This window comes from Electrophorus electricus, chromosome 1 (assembly GCF_041902795.1).
Source record: "Electrophorus electricus isolate QZ-2024a chromosome 1, ASM4190279v1, whole genome shotgun sequence".
NCBI lineage: Eukaryota > Metazoa > Chordata > Actinopteri > Gymnotiformes > Gymnotidae > Electrophorus > Electrophorus electricus.
The window spans coordinates 7,429,443-7,446,273 of NC_137497.1; the positions used below are offsets into that span (position 1 = coordinate 7,429,443).

A 16,831-nucleotide genomic window follows, 5' to 3' on the forward strand; every position below is an offset into this window, starting at 1 on the left:
AAACTCTGATTAAGAAGTGGAAAATGAGGGATTCTGTTGAAACCAAGCCAAGGTTAGGAAGACCAACAAAAATGTCAGCTTCAAATGCCAGGAAAATTGTTCGGGATGCAAAGAAAAACCCACAAATAATGTCAGCTGACATACAGGACTCTGAAAAAAAGTGGTGTGGCTGCTTCAAGATGCACAATAAGGAGGCACTTGAAGAAAAATGGGCTGCATGGTTGAGTCACCAGAAGAATGCCCTTACTACGCCAATGCCACAAAGCAGCCCGCTCACAATATGCCAAACAGCACAGAGACAAGCCTCAAGATTTCTGCAACAAAGTTATTTGGAGTGATGAGAACAAAATTGAACTTTTTGGTCATAACCATAAACGCTACTTTTGGAGAGGAGTCAACAAGGCCTATGATGAAAAGTACACTATCCCTACTGTAAAACACGAAGGTTTATCGCTGATGTTTTGGGGATGTCTGAGCTACACAGGCACAGGGAACTTGGATAAAATTGATGGCAGGATGAATGCAGCATTTTATCAGAAAATACTGGAGGAAAATTTGCAGTCATCAGCCTGGAAGCTGCGCATGGGACACACTTGGATGTTCCAACATGACAATGATCCAAAACACAAGGCCAAGTCGGCCTGTCATTGACTACAGCAGAAAAAAGTGAAGTTTCTGGAGTGGCCATCTTAGTTTCCTGACCTCAATATCATTGAGCCACTTTGGGGAGATCTCAAACGTGCAGTTCATGCAAGACAGCCCAAGAATTTACAGGAACTGGAGGCGTTTTGCCAAGAAGAATGGGCATCTTTACCATCTGGGAAAATAAAGTGCCTCATCCGAAACTACCACCAAAGATTTCAAGCTGTCATTGATGTAAAAGTAGGCAATACACGGTATTAAGGACTAGGGTTTCTAAACTTTTGATCAAGGTCATTTGGGTAGTTTCTGTTGTCATTATGATTTAAAAAAAGGCAAAAACAATTGTATGATAATAATGGCTTGACCCAACCACTAAACATGAATAAAAGAAAAGTTATTGTATTATCATTATTATTCTCTGAAAAAATATTAAAAAATCACAAATTCTGCCAGGGCATGTAAACATATGAGCACAAATGTATATAAAAAAACTTAAATTAAATTGAAGGCACAAGCAGTACTGAGTGTGTACAAGTACCATTTTATTGCATTGGTAGCTCAGACTGTGAAAAGGTGCACATCTCTGGTGCATTTCACACAGAAGGCCGACATCACATACACAGAAAGTCCCCAGTCTTGCACAAATGCTTCCTGACCGAAAGTGAAAACTGATTTCCTGAACATCTTGAGCGCCAACTTCATCGCGGTGGAGCATCTCGCAGACGTCAGATCATCGCTTTGGCGTCTCTGCTTCTCCTGCTGCCTTTGGCCCAGAATTGTCTTTCTCACTGTTGCCGTATTTCAAGACGGAGAGGACGACGATGACGATGATAATGATGAGGATGGCGATGGACACTCCCATGATCACCTTGCACTTTATGTAGTCCTTCTTCGTCTTTTGTTTCACTTGCCCTGACGTCTTGGCGAACACCTTGCTCTGAAAAGTCATCACAAGCATTGAGTTCATGACCACATTCACTCTTTTAATCTTACAACATAGTATTAGAGGTCCCTTTTAAATTGTTTGCAGCTGCAGGTTGTTCTCAAAGGACAACAGTGTAATCTATCTTAATCCAGTGAAATCTGTCAGAATCAGGTACTAAATGACTGGGACTTGTAAACATGTGCTTGTGTGCATCATGTAACATCCAGGAAGTGAGCTGGGTTACCTTACTACCTTAATTTTAGATAAAAACACACCATGCATGCACAGACACAAACACACACACACACCTACACATAAAGACATACTGAGCCAGACATTTGTTTCATTCATCTCATCACCAAAAGGAAATAGCTTTCTAAAATTAACCCCCATAAACTTAAATCAGGATGTATATTGTACATTCCTTTTACCTCCGAAACCACACCTAAAGTTTATTTATAGACACCAATATGACATTTCCTGCAATTTTCCTTATCAATGTCTGGCCCTGGAACATTGGAAGCATTTACCAAGTGGCATGAAGTGTGTAGACAGTCAGAAATTATGATTACTATGTTCGGAGGGCTTCCTGAATTTCAGCCCGAAAGCCCAGCCTGCTGTCTATAACCACAATGGACATACGAAACATAAACAAGTCTGAGGATATGACCCAGCCTCACTAACCTGAGGAACATAAACTAACAGCAGAGAACAAAGAAAGACCAAACCAAATGTAGCAATATTTCACCATGACTCATCTTTCCCCATAACATCTGGAAACATACCAAAATAAAAATAAAATTGTTGTATGTAATATAAAAAAACAACTAGTAAACAGCAAAAAAGGCCTATATTTAATTTTTTACATGTAGAATCCTTTTGATAATGACTTAATATGTTATTACAGCCTTCTGCATTGTTTATGAATGTTTTTGTGAAGGCACTATATAGTTATTACTATATACTTGTTGTTTTAGATTGGACAGGCTCCTGTAGCTTGTATTAGTATATAAATATCAGTAATAAATAAATATCAAAGCACCACTACCTCCTATGATGTCTGCATATGACCTTAATAAAAATAATCAATACAAAATATTCCAGGCCACTATGGATTCATTCACCTAGCAACAGAGATGGCAGTGTTGATTCCAGCTGTCTTGATCACCAAGGAGACATCTGGATATACAGGTCATGGAACTTACCGGAATTCATACCGGAACGTCCTCTCACAACTGAAGGCCCATAATGATAAAAGGGCGTCGCCATACTGAACTGAACCAATTAAAATGAAACCGGCCGCATCCCAGATGGGCTGGGGGGCAGAAGGCCCTAGAACAGAAGGGTGTGTAAGGATGTGACAGGCACCAATCAGAAAGCTTCACCTTCTCTTGGAGCTGGGTGGATCTGTCCTCCAGTTCGCTCAGGCCGCTGTCGCGCTGTTCAGCCCGGTTCAGGTTGTCCAGCATGATGACCCGCACCTCCTCCACATTCTCCTGCATCTGCTGCAGGCGCCCATGCCCGTTCTCCTGCCAAAAACATCATGAGCTGTCAGCTACCAAGGTAACACTCGGGGGCGGGGGGCAATAATACATGGGCGGGGCCAAATAGAGGCGGGACTGGAACACAGGAGAGGAGCAAAACCTGTGTCAAAAACAGATCAGGAATGTTTGAGACAGAAGGAAAGGTCATTTACACATTTCTGCTTACTCATCTGTTTTGCCATCTATATATTCTCACGTATCTCTGAATAAAGTGTGCATGCATCTCAGGTTTTCTGACTCTCATTCTGAGAAACATGCCCCAGGGCCCTGAAGGAAAGTGAACCAGACCCAGGCGAGGCAGACAGTGAGATCAGAGGGACAGGGTTAAGGAAAATAGGAATAGGAATATTTTCCTTAAAATGGGAACATTTTCTTTACAGCCGCTGTGAGAGAAAACCTAGAGAACACCTATTTATCCCCTCCGATTGAGTCATGTAGCAGGTTTTGGCTATTCAGTAGAAATTCTGACTAAATGCATGTAGCAGCACAATTGTGCTAAACTGAATTGGCTCCACCAAACTTCAATTTGATAAAAGCTGCCATGTTTTCGGTATGCTAATGTGCCAAGCCAGACAAAAATACTTCGTTAGCATCGCCAGCAAGAACATTCCCAGTATCTGAATTCTGTTTGCCACTGTGGACATGCTGACCAGTCTCTCTACAAAACTAACCCTTGAAATGCCATCACCAGTAAGTGTTTGGAAAGATCATATTATTACCATTAATACTTCCATGGGCAGGAAGAAAGCTGAGATCTCAACATCACCATAGAGATAACATGGTTAAAATGTTATAGTTTAGTGTCATTAATGATAAAATTTGATAAAAACTGAAATTGTGAGGCACTTCAGGTCACCCATCTTCAGTCTTGACACATTTCCAACCAAAACTGTCAACTCTATAGCAGCAGACATACCCCGACATTCCAGGCTCAGACATGAACTCTTCACACCATTATTACATCAACACTCTTAGACAGACTTGGGAGCTGGATTGGACTCTCTATTTCTAAACCAGTTCAGGTCATATTTATAGGGGAGAAACTGCTTTGTTTAAATGGACAAAAAAAAAAAAGTATCATAGAGTTAAATAGAGACCATAAAGTAAATGACATCGTAAAAGTTAAACTGAAGTTCATAAAGAAACAATTAAAGGAATAACTCGCATAAACTGCTGTAACAGATAGAAGATAAGAGATAGGAATAAAACATAAAACAGTAGTGTGGTATGTCCTCCAAGAGCCAAAGAACAAGGCCTTAAACCCAACAGAAAGCCAGGTCAAATATGCAAGTTTAAATCGAGATTTAAAATGTCAGGACACTAAGTTCTGAGGTTCTCTGACAGCTGCTTCCAATTAAGAGCAGCACAGGAGCTAAATACTGCTTCTATGTGCATAGTGTTGGTCTTGGGCATAATTAACTGTTCTAATCTGAGAAGTCTGCTTGGATTTTATTGTGTACGAAATGCGCTTTATAAATAAACTTGTTTTGCCTAAAAGAGCTGCACAATCTCATTTGCTAATCATTATCACGATATGCCTTTATATGGCATATCAGAATATGAATTCTGATACATACAACATGCAAAAACAAATATGCAAATTGCCTGCCTTTTCTAATTGCAAAATTATCAGTGTGCTTTGTGTGCATTTTCAAGTAAGACTGTGTCCAACTGCAGGATGTATTGTTATACGTAATGCACGTTTGATTGAGGGATAATTTATTCCGGCCCGTGGTGCACTATGAATTCAGTACATCAGCACAGTTTGTAACGCAACACCGTGCTATATAGTCCGACTGCCTCCATAAAAAGAAACTGTCCTGGAACCTGGCAGTAGTGGCACATATGTTCCAGCACCTTCTCCCAGAACACTGAAGGGTGGAGGGTTTATGAGATGGGTGGGAGTCACCCACAATGCAACAGCTGCAGGTGCAGCGCTGAAGGGTGGAGAGACCTCACTGGCCCTTTCAGATGTTCCCACAATCCCATGTAGGCATTTATGGTGTGCGACAGGACAGCTCCCATAATAGCCTGCAAGACAGCTGCACAGGATGCTCTCTATTATCCCCCTACAGAAGGTCCTGAAAACAGAAGAAGGTACGCTGGCTTTTCTCCTCCTATGCAGGAAGTGAAACGGCACTGTCGGGCTTTCTGGGATACATGCAGGTGATGTGGAAGGTCCAGGTGAGGTCCACTGGTGAGGTCTGCACACCTTAACCTCCGATAGTCCGCTTGTGTATTCTGTAATTGTTTTGATGAATGACTGTATTTCACATGATCCATCAAGCATAAACAGTTTTGGTTAACCATCTTTTCAAGGGGTCAACATCATGTTGTCAAATTCTTTACAATGAGGTACAATGAGGTATCCATATTGCATAGCAATGCTTCTCAGATCATAGACAGTGGTACCACATTCATTCTATGATTTGCTGGCCACATACAAAGACTTGCCTTGCTCTATTTACTTACACGCACAATGGCTGAAACACCTTTACACCTTTGATAAAATTCTATCAGTATTTGCACAGTAAAATGTGTGGTAAACATAGCTGAAACTAACGCTTTGCACAAGCGTATCTCAGGCGTGCTGGAGGCGGAGCTTGCCCGCCTGTGCAAACCTCTTAATACAGGGAAATCTCGACCCCTCACCTAAAAGTCCTCTACCCCATCAATTAAACGATTTAGATGATTAATTTCACTAAAAGTATCTTTTTATATGTGCACCACATTCATCAGCCCTATTAATAAATTCTAAGACTACACTGATGTAGATTAAAAAAAAAACAAAACACACAATGCCAAAATTTGAGTAACGTCTTTAGTGTGGAAGAATTTCAGGGGGTCGTGTTGTTTGAAGATATTTACACTGGAGATTAACCAAAAGCATATTTAACCTGACTGACTAACCGATCTCCCTGGTTGACATTTTTTTGCTCAAGCACCTGATGAACTACGGTGTGACTGAACATGCTGACTGTGGATGATCAAGATTTGCAAACAGTGGGCAGGTACATGACATGTAATGATAACTGTGCCATGCCACGCAGAAAGAACCCATTCACATCATGAAACCTTGTTTAAAAGATGGTTCACCTCGAATGACACTGAACTTCAAAGCAACAGCACTTTTTCTTTTGTTTTTGACTTGCCCAGGCAACATATTATACATATATTGTACATACATTGTTAATATATTTTGTATATATATAGAATATATATTTCTCTATGCACCCCTGTTTTTTTTTCCCTCAGTTTGGACAGAGCACTCTCCACCATTTCACTGTGAGTTATACTGTGTTATGACTATGTATGTGACAAATAAAACAAACTCGAAACTTGATCTTGAAACTTGAAACTCCAAAGCAACAGCACTTTTTCTTTTGTTTTTGACTTGCCCAGGCAAGTCCCAAAACAGAACTTTAGAAGGTAATACATCTGAACATTACTGTTTTCTGACCTGCATGATGTGTTCATGCGGTGGGGATTCAGAGGGGTTGAGCAGGTTGGTCTTCTGCTTTTTGGAAGTCTTCCACAACGAATGTTTGTGGGAAATCTGCTTGCTATTTGACTGGGGAATGCAGCGCAGGAATCATGCCTCGCTCTCTCTCTCACTTTAAATTTCAAGTTAAAGATGGCTTTATTGTCATGATTATGTGCTCGACAGTATTGCCAAAGCCTCAGAAATCATTTGAAAACCGAAACAGTTGATGATTTTTAGTGGACACTTTACTGCTTGTGTTGTTTCTCTCTCTCGCTCTTCCTCCTCATCTCTTTTACTTTCTCCCTCTCTTTCTCTCTCTGCTACAGTTTCAAAACAAGCTGAACACCAGACAGAGGAACACGGGACAGTCAGTGACCTTCTCCTCCCAACTAACAGGACAGTAAAATCTCACAAAGAAGCCATTGTGACGATCACACGGGTCAGGACTCGGAAAGGAAATAGAAGCATTTCAAGATGCCGATAGTCTCAGGACCAGCGGACTCCGTCAAAGACAAAGAAAGATATATATTTTACATGCCCGGACGCTCCCTCCCCGGCTCTGTACTCCGTGGAGGAAGCAGGGGGTTCAGGAGTCACGGCCGGCATAGCAAGCGGTCCAGTAAACCGGGAAGCTGGCAGGCAGGAGACGAACGGACATCCCGGCTGCCCAGCCACATTTTTCATCTTCACCTACCTCAGGGGCCTTACGCAGTGCGAAGCCCCAGGAACAATAACAGGAAACAGACACACAACACATAAAACTCCCTTTCCAAGTGTTAGTGATAGATGACCAGAAAAACCCAGCTAATTCTGCACTCATTCTGTTTCGTTCCGGAATTCCCGATGGGGTTCCAAGATTTAATTGGGATTGATTTATTCCAATCCAATTGCAGCTGTTTCCAGACTCTACGGCTTGCTCAAGACCTGCCCAGATCTCCTTCCCCTAAACAAGCTTGTATGATGTACGAGAATTATTTTAATGAAATAACACAAATAATTATTCCCACCTAAAACTCTCATTCCAGTAATGAATATAAGATTTTGAATGGCAAATAGCAGGAAACACCTCTTTTCACTTCTCATTGTAGCTTCCTTTGCTGCCTCTCTCTCTCTCTCTCTTCTCTCTCTCTCTCTCTCTCTCTCTCTCTCTTCTCTCTGTGTTTGTATGTGTGTTTGTGTATCTTTCTAAGTCATCAAGCTCTCCTCTCTTTTCTCAAACCTACAGGGAAACTGGAATTCCTCGGATGGGTGCACCCCCACCACCCCGACACACACATTTGCTTTCGTTTCCTATTTAATGGTGTTGGAGTTTTCCATCTCTCAATCTGTGCCTCTGAAGAACATTTAAAAAGCCATCTGGTGGAAGAAGCTCCCTGAAGACCTTTACAATATAACTTTACAATATAACTGTACCATGACTGAGAAGCCTTGTCCATACGCCATACTTTAAAACATAGCTCTACATTTCTGAATATAGTTCATCAATTAATTAACTCCAGATGTGTTATCAGTGTTATTTAGAAGGCTAGAATTTCAATCGATACTCAGGTGATGGCATGCAGTAATAGCTTGTGCCCAAAATATACTGGTATCTATGTGCGTGTGTTTCTGACTGAGATTTCTGTTAAGGTATCCATATTGCAAAGCAATACTTCTCAGATCATAGACAGTGGTACCACATTCATTCTATGATTTGCTGGCCACATACAAAGACTTGCCTTGCTCTATTTACTTACACGCACAATGGCTGAAACACCTTTACACCTTTGATAAAATTCTATCAGTATTTGCACAGTAAAATGTGTGGTAAACATAGCTGAAACTAACGCTTTGCACAAGCGTATCTCAGGCGTGCTGGAGGCGGAGCTTGCCCGCCTGTGCAAACCTCTTAATACAGGGAAATCTCGACCCCTCACCTAAAAGTCCTCTACCCCATCAATTAAACGATTTAGATGATTAATTTCACTAAAAGTATCTTTTTATATGTGCACCACATTCATCAGCCCTATTAATAAATTCTAAGACTACACTGATGTAGATTAAAAAAAAACCAAAACACACAATGCCAAAATTTGAGTAACGTCTTTAGTGTGGAAGAATTTCAGGGGGTCGTGTTGTTTGAAGATATTTACACTGGAGATTAACCAAAAGCATATTTAACCTGACTGACTAACCGATCTCCCTGGTTGACATTTTTTTGCTCAAGCACCTGATGAACTACGGTGTGACTGAACATGCTGACTGTGGATGATCAAGATTTGCAAACAGTGGGCAGGTACATGACATGTAATGATAACTGTGCCATGCCACGCAGAAAGAACCCATTCACATCATGAAACCTTGTTTAAAAGATGGTTCACCTCGAATGACACTGAACTTCAAAGCAACAGCACTTTTTCTTTTGTTTTTGACTTGCCCAGGCAACATATTATACATATATTGTACATACATTGTTAATATATTTTGTATATATATAGAATATATATTTCTCTATGCACCCCTGTTTTTTTTTCCCTCAGTTTGGACAGAGCACTCTCCACCATTTCACTGTGAGTTATACTGTGTTATGACTATGTATGTGACAAATAAAACAAACTCGAAACTTGATCTTGAAACTTGAAACTCCAAAGCAACAGCACTTTTTCTTTTGTTTTTGACTTGCCCAGGCAAGTCCCAAAACAGAACTTTAGAAGGTAATACATCTGAACATTACTGTTTTCTGACCTGCATGATGTGTTCATGCGGTGGGGATTCAGAGGGGTTGAGCAGGTTGGTCTTCTGCTTTTTGGAAGTCTTCCACAACGAATGTTTGTGGGAAATCTGCTTGCTATTTGACTGGGGAATGCAGCGCAGGAATCATGCCTCGCTCTCTCTCTCACTTTAAATTTCAAGTTAAAGATGGCTTTATTGTCATGATTATGTGCTCGACAGTATTGCCAAAGCCTCAGAAATCATTTGAAAACCGAAACAGTTGATGATTTTTAGTGGACACTTTACTGCTTGTGTTGTTTCTCTCTCTCGCTCTTCCTCCTCATCTCTTTTACTTTCTCCCTCTCTTTCTCTCTCTGCTACAGTTTCAAAACAAGCTGAACACCAGACAGAGGAACACGGGACAGTCAGTGACCTTCTCCTCCCAACTAACAGGACAGTAAAATCTCACAAAGAAGCCATTGTGACGATCACACGGGTCAGGACTCGGAAAGGAAATAGAAGCATTTCAAGATGCCGATAGTCTCAGGACCAGCGGACTCCGTCAAAGACAAAGAAAGATATATATTTTACATGCCCGGACGCTCCCTCCCCGGCTCTGTACTCCGTGGAGGAAGCAGGGGGTTCAGGAGTCACGGCCGGCATAGCAAGCGGTCCAGTAAACCGGGAAGCTGGCAGGCAGGAGACGAACGGACATCCCGGCTGCCCAGCCACATTTTTCATCTTCACCTACCTCAGGGGCCTTACGCAGTGCGAAGCCCCAGGAACAATAACAGGAAACAGACACACAACACATAAAACTCCCTTTCCAAGTGTTAGTGATAGATGACCAGAAAAACCCAGCTAATTCTGCACTCATTCCGTTTCGTTCCGGAATTCCCGATGGGGTTCCAAGATTTCATTGGGATTGATTTATTCCAATCCAATTGCAGCTGTTTCCAGACTCTATGGCTTGCTCAAGACCTGCCCAGATCTTCTTCCCCTAAACAAGCTTGTATGATGTACGAGAATTATTTTAATGAAATAACACAAATAATTATTCCCACCTAAAACTCTCATTCCAGTAATGAATATAAGATTTTGAATGGCAAATAGCAGGAAACACCTCTTTTCACTTCTCATTGTAGCTTCCTTTGCTGCCTCTCTCTCTCTCTCTCTCTTCTCTCTGTGTTTGTATGTGTGTTTGTGTATCTTTCTAAGTCATCAAGCTCTCCTCTCTTTTCTCAAACCTACAGGGAAACTGGAATTCCTCGGATGGGTGCACCCCCACCACCCCGACACACACATTTGCTTTCGTTTCCTATTTAATGGTGTTGGAGTTTTCCATCTCTCAATCTGTGCCTCTGAAGAACATTTAAAAAGCCATCTGGTGGAAGAAGCTCCCTGAAGACCTTTAAAATATAACTTTACAATATAACTGTACCATGACTGAGAAGCCTTGTCCATACGCCATACTTTAAAACATAGCTCTACATTTCCGAATATAGCTCATCAATTAATTAACTCCAAATGTGTTATCAGTGTTATTTAGAAGGCTAGAATTTCAATCGATACTCATGTGATGGCATGCAGTAATAACTTGTGCCCAAAATATACTGGTATCTATGTGTGTGTGTGTTTCTGCCTGAGATTTCTGTTAATATTCTGTTATTAAGTAAGCTTTCTGGTTAATACAGAAACAAGCTGAAGGTTTACTCAATAAAGAAGGTCAAAGCACTTTGAAAAATGCCACTACGGAGGCAAAGGCAGCACGTACCAGTATTAAACAACAAAAACAACCGTCCAAGTTTTAATACACGTGTAGTATAACTACACTAATTACTTTACTGTGGTCGTAACAAGGCCGAAGCAAAGCGGCGAGAGAAACTTACCATATCTATCTTTGTATTCTTAACGGGGCTCGTCCTGGGTTACGGACTGCACATCTGACATGCAGCAACGGATTCTGGAGATGTCTGATTCCCCTTGAGATTTATGTTCGAGTGCTCTGGCTAAAGTTAGGATCTCTCGTTTGGCTTTATAGGCAGAACCTTCTCCGTCAGTTTGCATATGAAGCGTACTAGTCGACTAATCTGACCGCAACTGTGGGCAGTCCCTGACTCGAAGCGCAGATGACGGAGGTCGATCAAATTTCATTTGACGCCTTTTTTGTGCTGTGGGCGCTACCAAATGAAAGTCGCATGTTGGATACATCATTTTAAAACGCAGAAACGATTAAGACCGACTGGCCATAGTTAAAACCATGGTAGAGCTTTCACTTAAAAAAAACCTAGCCGGTACTTCCCGGGGCACTTTTAGCGCATGAGAGTAACTTCAACGCAAAGGGCCGCAAAAGCTCAAAAGCCGTGTAGAAGAGAAACGTCTTCAGTTCGTTATACATTTTAACTTTCCGTTGAATTTTCTTTTCAGTTAAATTCGCTATTGTGGGATTGCATAAATTAAGTGAATGCTAAATTTACATAAATAGAGAATAATGCGCAAGATGGAATAGGATTAATGCTTGAATTAACAAAAATAATTGCTGTATGTCCAGACATAATTACTGAATAACAGGAAACGCCTTGGATGTGCAGATGTGCGATTGTGCAAGAAAACGTGTATGTGACAGTTAGACAGAGGCGAGGGCTGAACTGATAAATTACTAAGCAGAAATGGCACAGCGCGAAATATATAAGTATGTGTGTTGCGCACTGCGCAGTGAAGTGACATCTCCAGAGCTCTGCATTAATAAAAGGCCACAAGGTAACGCACTGTTTCCTGTCTCTTCTTTCCTGCATCAACGAATATGATTATAAACTTTTTTAGCTACTCGTGACTTCCTTATACTTTTCTGTGATAAATTATTTAGCCTAATAAGGAATTATGTAGCCTAGCAAAAATGTGCAAATGGCTAATGAGTTAAATATAGTATATTTTAACATTGAAGTGTTTTAACTGTATGAATTTGGAGTATTGGAATGGCAAACTCCTGTAAAATGTCTATTCGGTTCACTATATATATATATATATATATATATATATATATATATATATATATATATATATATATATATATATATATATATATGAATTTCAGTCATTTTGAATGTATTTGGAATAATGGGTTAGCAAAACCTTGTGAAATGAAATGTCTATTTGGTTCTATATATGTTAAACTTGAAGCTCTGTAAAAAATCAACAAATCTAATAGTTATCAAGGCACTCCACAATATTTGTGAAGAACTCTTTCTTATATACACACGGTTTTACTTTTAAGTGTTTTTACTGCAAGAATTTGGAGAAACGGGATTGAAAATATGTTTAGAATAGCATGTGGTGGTTATATACTTTTCCTTAAGCCTTCTACCAGAGGCCTGGGAGTTTGAGGGCATATTGAGCGCAGTATTATGGCTGTTCCTATTGTGCTGTTCTGCACTGAGATTGATGATCTACAGAATAAGGGTCACAGCTGGGGGCTCTGATTATCACTGGCACAACCTCGGCATTAACCTTCCACATTCCCTGTATTTATTTTCTGAGTCCCTGGTATTTGTTCAACTTCCCATATTCCTTCCTTCGGTTGTTTCCCTCACATCTATTCCATCACATCTGTTACCACTTCTATTACCATGGCTGTTTTCTGCATCTCACCTGTGTCTGTTTGCTTTACTACGACTTGTTTATCTGTCTGGATCTGGAGGTCCCGTAGGTTATTATCCCTGTTGTTCTCCACCACTCTCTGTGCGTCTTCACGTTTGGTGTGTAGCTCATATGTCTTGGATATGTTCCTGTATGTGATCTGCCACCTGAGTGTCTCAGTGTATGTGTTCCCTGTGAGTGTCTTGTACCCTGGTACTAGGTGCTGGATTGTTTCAGTGGCACCTTTGCACAGTTTACATCTTGGGTCTCCTCTGGTGCAATACACCCATGCTTCACTTGACCTAGAGCTTAGTGCTTTATCTTGTGCTGTCATGATTGTGCTGTCCTTCAGTCCTGGCTTTTCAATCCATTGCAAGGATTGTCTCATGTCTGCAACTTCAGATATCGTTTGGTTGTACATTCCATGGAGTGGCTTATCCTTGCATGGCACCTACTCTGCTTCCATGGTGACCACATCTCCCATCTGACTGAAGCACTCCCTCATCAGCTCATCCTTGGGGGCCATTGCTTAGATGTTTTCATGGATGTTTTGTGAGCTCTGCATGAAGTCCCTTATGGTCTTATTGACTATATACAGGATTAGGCGTTTAACTACTGAGCCATATGCTTTCTTGTAGTCAATCTAGGTCACACTTAGGTTTGCCTGCCAGTATGTGGTGCCTTGAGCCTCTGGTGTTGCACAGGATATTGATTTGCAGTTGGATGTTGTTTTCCCCTTGTTGAAATCCTTCTCTTAGCCAGCCCAGATGGGAGCATGTGGCTTGTTTTGCTAGTTTGCTAGCATTTGTTCTGCTAGTTTGCCATGCAGAGCTATACTTTTCTTTAGCCTGTAGGTGTGGATCAAGCCAAGGCCAGGGAACATCATGTTCTTCATGTTTCTGACCAACTCTTGGACATCTGCTTTTGTAATGCTGACTCTTTCCTGCTCTGCTTTGATATCTATTAACCACTGTGTTATACGATGATTCATTTTCACATATGCTCTTTCAGTACTGTTGTGTTTCAGCTCTGGGTGGATCTGCAGTCAGGGTTACGATGCACTGCGACTGGAAGTGTGCTTTGGTTGGTTCTTTAGTAAAGGTTTATTAGTAAAGAAACAAGCCAAAGTTTACTCTTTTGACTTCTGCTTCTTTTGTATATCTCTGCAGTCTTGATGCCATTGCTGCTAACCTTTGTTTAGCAGACTGCATAGCTGCATTTATGAGCTGTCCAGTGCGTTTCTTCTGTAGCCAGACTTCATCTTTCGTCTTTATGCCCTTCTGGAGCTCTGTCAATCTCCTAAAGGAGCTCTCTTTTACCTTGGTCACCATTTCCGATGGTTGACAGCGGGACTGTCCTGTGTCTTGTATTTCATAGCCTAGGGTCTCAAGCATGAATACTACAGTGGCATATACCAGTTTGTTGGTTTTAGTTACACTGGTTATTATGCTTATTGCTGCATTACATCTGCTAGCATACTGTCTGACGGTACCTTGCCAAGTCAGAAGAGTCTACACCAGTGCCTGACAGTAGTTAGCATAGACATGGTCATGTTCCACATGTCCATGGCTGGACGTCATATGTCCACGTTATGTTCTCTCTCAGAAGAAGCATGTACTTTGTCTAGGCAATGATATTGCCCTTTATTTAATCCATCTCCAGGTGTGATAGGAGGCATCATTTAACAAATTTTGAGCACTGGATCTGATTTGTTTAATTTAACAGGATTTTCTTATCCCATTACTCAAAATTGCTACAGTAAAAACATTTGAAAGTCACACACTGATTACCCGGGAAAGTGTATTTAAAAGATTTAGTGTAGTAATTTGATAGCTTCATCCATTCTCACTGCAAAAACATAAGGAATTCTTATCAATCTTTGTCATTTATTCATGGAAATGTATCCTAACCAGTACAGTAGGTTAGAATCCAAGATACCAATTAACTCGAATGTTGTTGAAATACAGGGACCACTGCTGATGCCTAGAAGTGCAAAATACATAAGGTCTATCTCAGACAACAAGACCGGGTCAGATTTGAAACATGAGTTTAGAATGACAACAGGTTGTCCAAAGTTATGCCCAGGCCACAAGCAGCTTCAGATGGTGATTCCAGGGAGTTCTCAAAGGAAACTGTGAGGTCATGGTAAGGGCTGGGAGTTCTTGGGATGTACAGAAGCTCGGTTTTACTGGGGTTGAGCTTCAAGTAGTGGGCTGTCTTCCATGACACAATATATAAGTCGAGCATGCTCAGATATGTCTGGAGACCTGCGTGTCAGAGGGTGGGAAATAAAATTGGGTGTCATGAGCATAGCAGTGGTAATAGCTATGCCATGATAAGATATTATAGCACCAGGAGAAGGAGTATACAAAGAGAAGAGGACCTAATACTGAGCCTTGAGGGACACCGGTGGAGAGTCTACATGAATTGAATGTGGATCCTCTCCATGTCACCTGATAGGACTGAAACCATTTCCATGCAGAGCCAGTCACAAGGCTGGAGAGAGCAGAGAGGATAATGTTGTGGTTTACTGTCTCAAAAGCTGCCGTTTCTCCCTCACTGCTATGAGGGCAGTTTCTGTTGAATGTTCCGGTTTGAACCAGACTGATTGGGATCATGCAGCTGGTTCTGGATAAGGAAAAGGGACAATTGATTGTAAACTGCTCGTTCAAGGGATTGAGAGGAAAGAGGAAAGTGATAACGGTCTGTCATTGGTTATGATGGAGCCATCGAGTGTGACCTTCTTGAGGATTGATACATGTCCAGAGGAGAAGGCTATTAACAACTCTTATTAACAACTATGCCTGTTTTGAATCCCTTGCTAAACTTACTTTTACTCAAGCTTGTTTTGTTATGTTGAAACGTACATATATGAAACCAAAAGTCTTTTTTACAGTGACCAAATTCAGGTTGTTGATGTAAAATATGTTACATAAGCAGGACAATATGAAGCTGTGCTGGCATACTTATTTGAATACTCACTAGTTCACTTCCCTAATTTATCTTAAGATCATTGCTAGAGGGGAATTTGCAAAACTGCAAAAGTGTGTGTCTGTGTGTGTGTGTGCGTGTGTGTGTGTGTGTGTGGGGGGGGGGATCCTATGTTTTGAAATGAACCTGAGAAAAAAAGAATGAAAACAATTGTGAGCCTTACAGAAGAAAACAGGAAGGCATAAAAACCACAGAGTGTGAAAAGTGAAAAGAAAGATAAGCACACCAGAGTTCATTATGGGCTCATTTACCCAGGCAAGCCTACAAACACTTGACGTGTTCATTTTGCTTTGTGGATTTAAAAAAAACCTTACCAGGTAGTGTCTGACGGTACATTTTAGCATTTTGTTGTTTTTGCATTACACACCCTTTTTGTGTTCCAACATGCATTACAATACTTAGAATCACTGTGCTCCCTTTTACAGAAGAACAATGGTAGATTTATCTGCTGGCCCTGGGTAAAACCAGGCTTCCCACACGCATGTCACGGTGTGGAGCATGACAGAGCAGAGCCTTTGACTTAACATTCAGTCACAGTTGGCATTGGGCCAGTCCTCACGTGGCTTAAGTGAGCAATGCTCCATCATTCCAGTACCACAGAACTGCTTCAGAACCGGCACGAGTACTTGTTCTTGTCCGGAACACTCTGAGGACACCCAAAGTGTGTGTGTGTACATGTTTTTTTGTCTCCCTCTTGTGGCGGGCGTAGCTCACTGCAAGCATTTGGAAACGTGACTCAAGAGCATGGATTGCATGATTTACTTACGTTTGCTTGATATTTTTCCTTGATTTCGGCTTACAAAATTTGTGTGGTTTTATGTTCCAAGTCTTTTTTATACTACAACTGCCCAACCTCTCTGTTCATCATTTAGAATTAAACAGGCTGTTTGTTACAGTGCACCTACAATTAATATAGGA

The 16,831-nt window shown here is 41.1% G+C and overlaps 1 protein-coding gene across 1 annotated transcript; it reads right to left on the reverse strand.

The window, feature by feature from the left end:
• Positions 1–1,163: 1,163 nt before the first annotated feature.
• On the reverse strand, positions 1,164–11,387 carry vamp5 (vesicle-associated membrane protein 5). Its single transcript, XM_035525897.2, has 3 exons — positions 11,176–11,387; positions 2,953–3,096; positions 1,164–1,579 (listed from the first exon to the last, which is right to left on the reverse strand). The coding sequence occupies exons 1-3, from the start codon at positions 11,176–11,178 to the stop codon at positions 1,373–1,375; spliced, it is 354 nt and encodes a 117-aa protein (XP_035381790.1). The 5' UTR covers positions 11,179–11,387; the 3' UTR covers positions 1,164–1,372.
• Between the last annotated feature and the right edge of the window lie 5,444 nt (positions 11,388–16,831).

Excerpts from the sequence above, each read along its gene's own strand:
- vamp5 (XM_035525897.2), bottom strand. Across the intron at positions 1,580-2,952 it reads CCACCCAGCTCCAAGAGAAG|AGCAAGGTGTTCGCCAAGAC; the intron begins GTGAAGCTTTCT and ends ATGACTTTTCAG.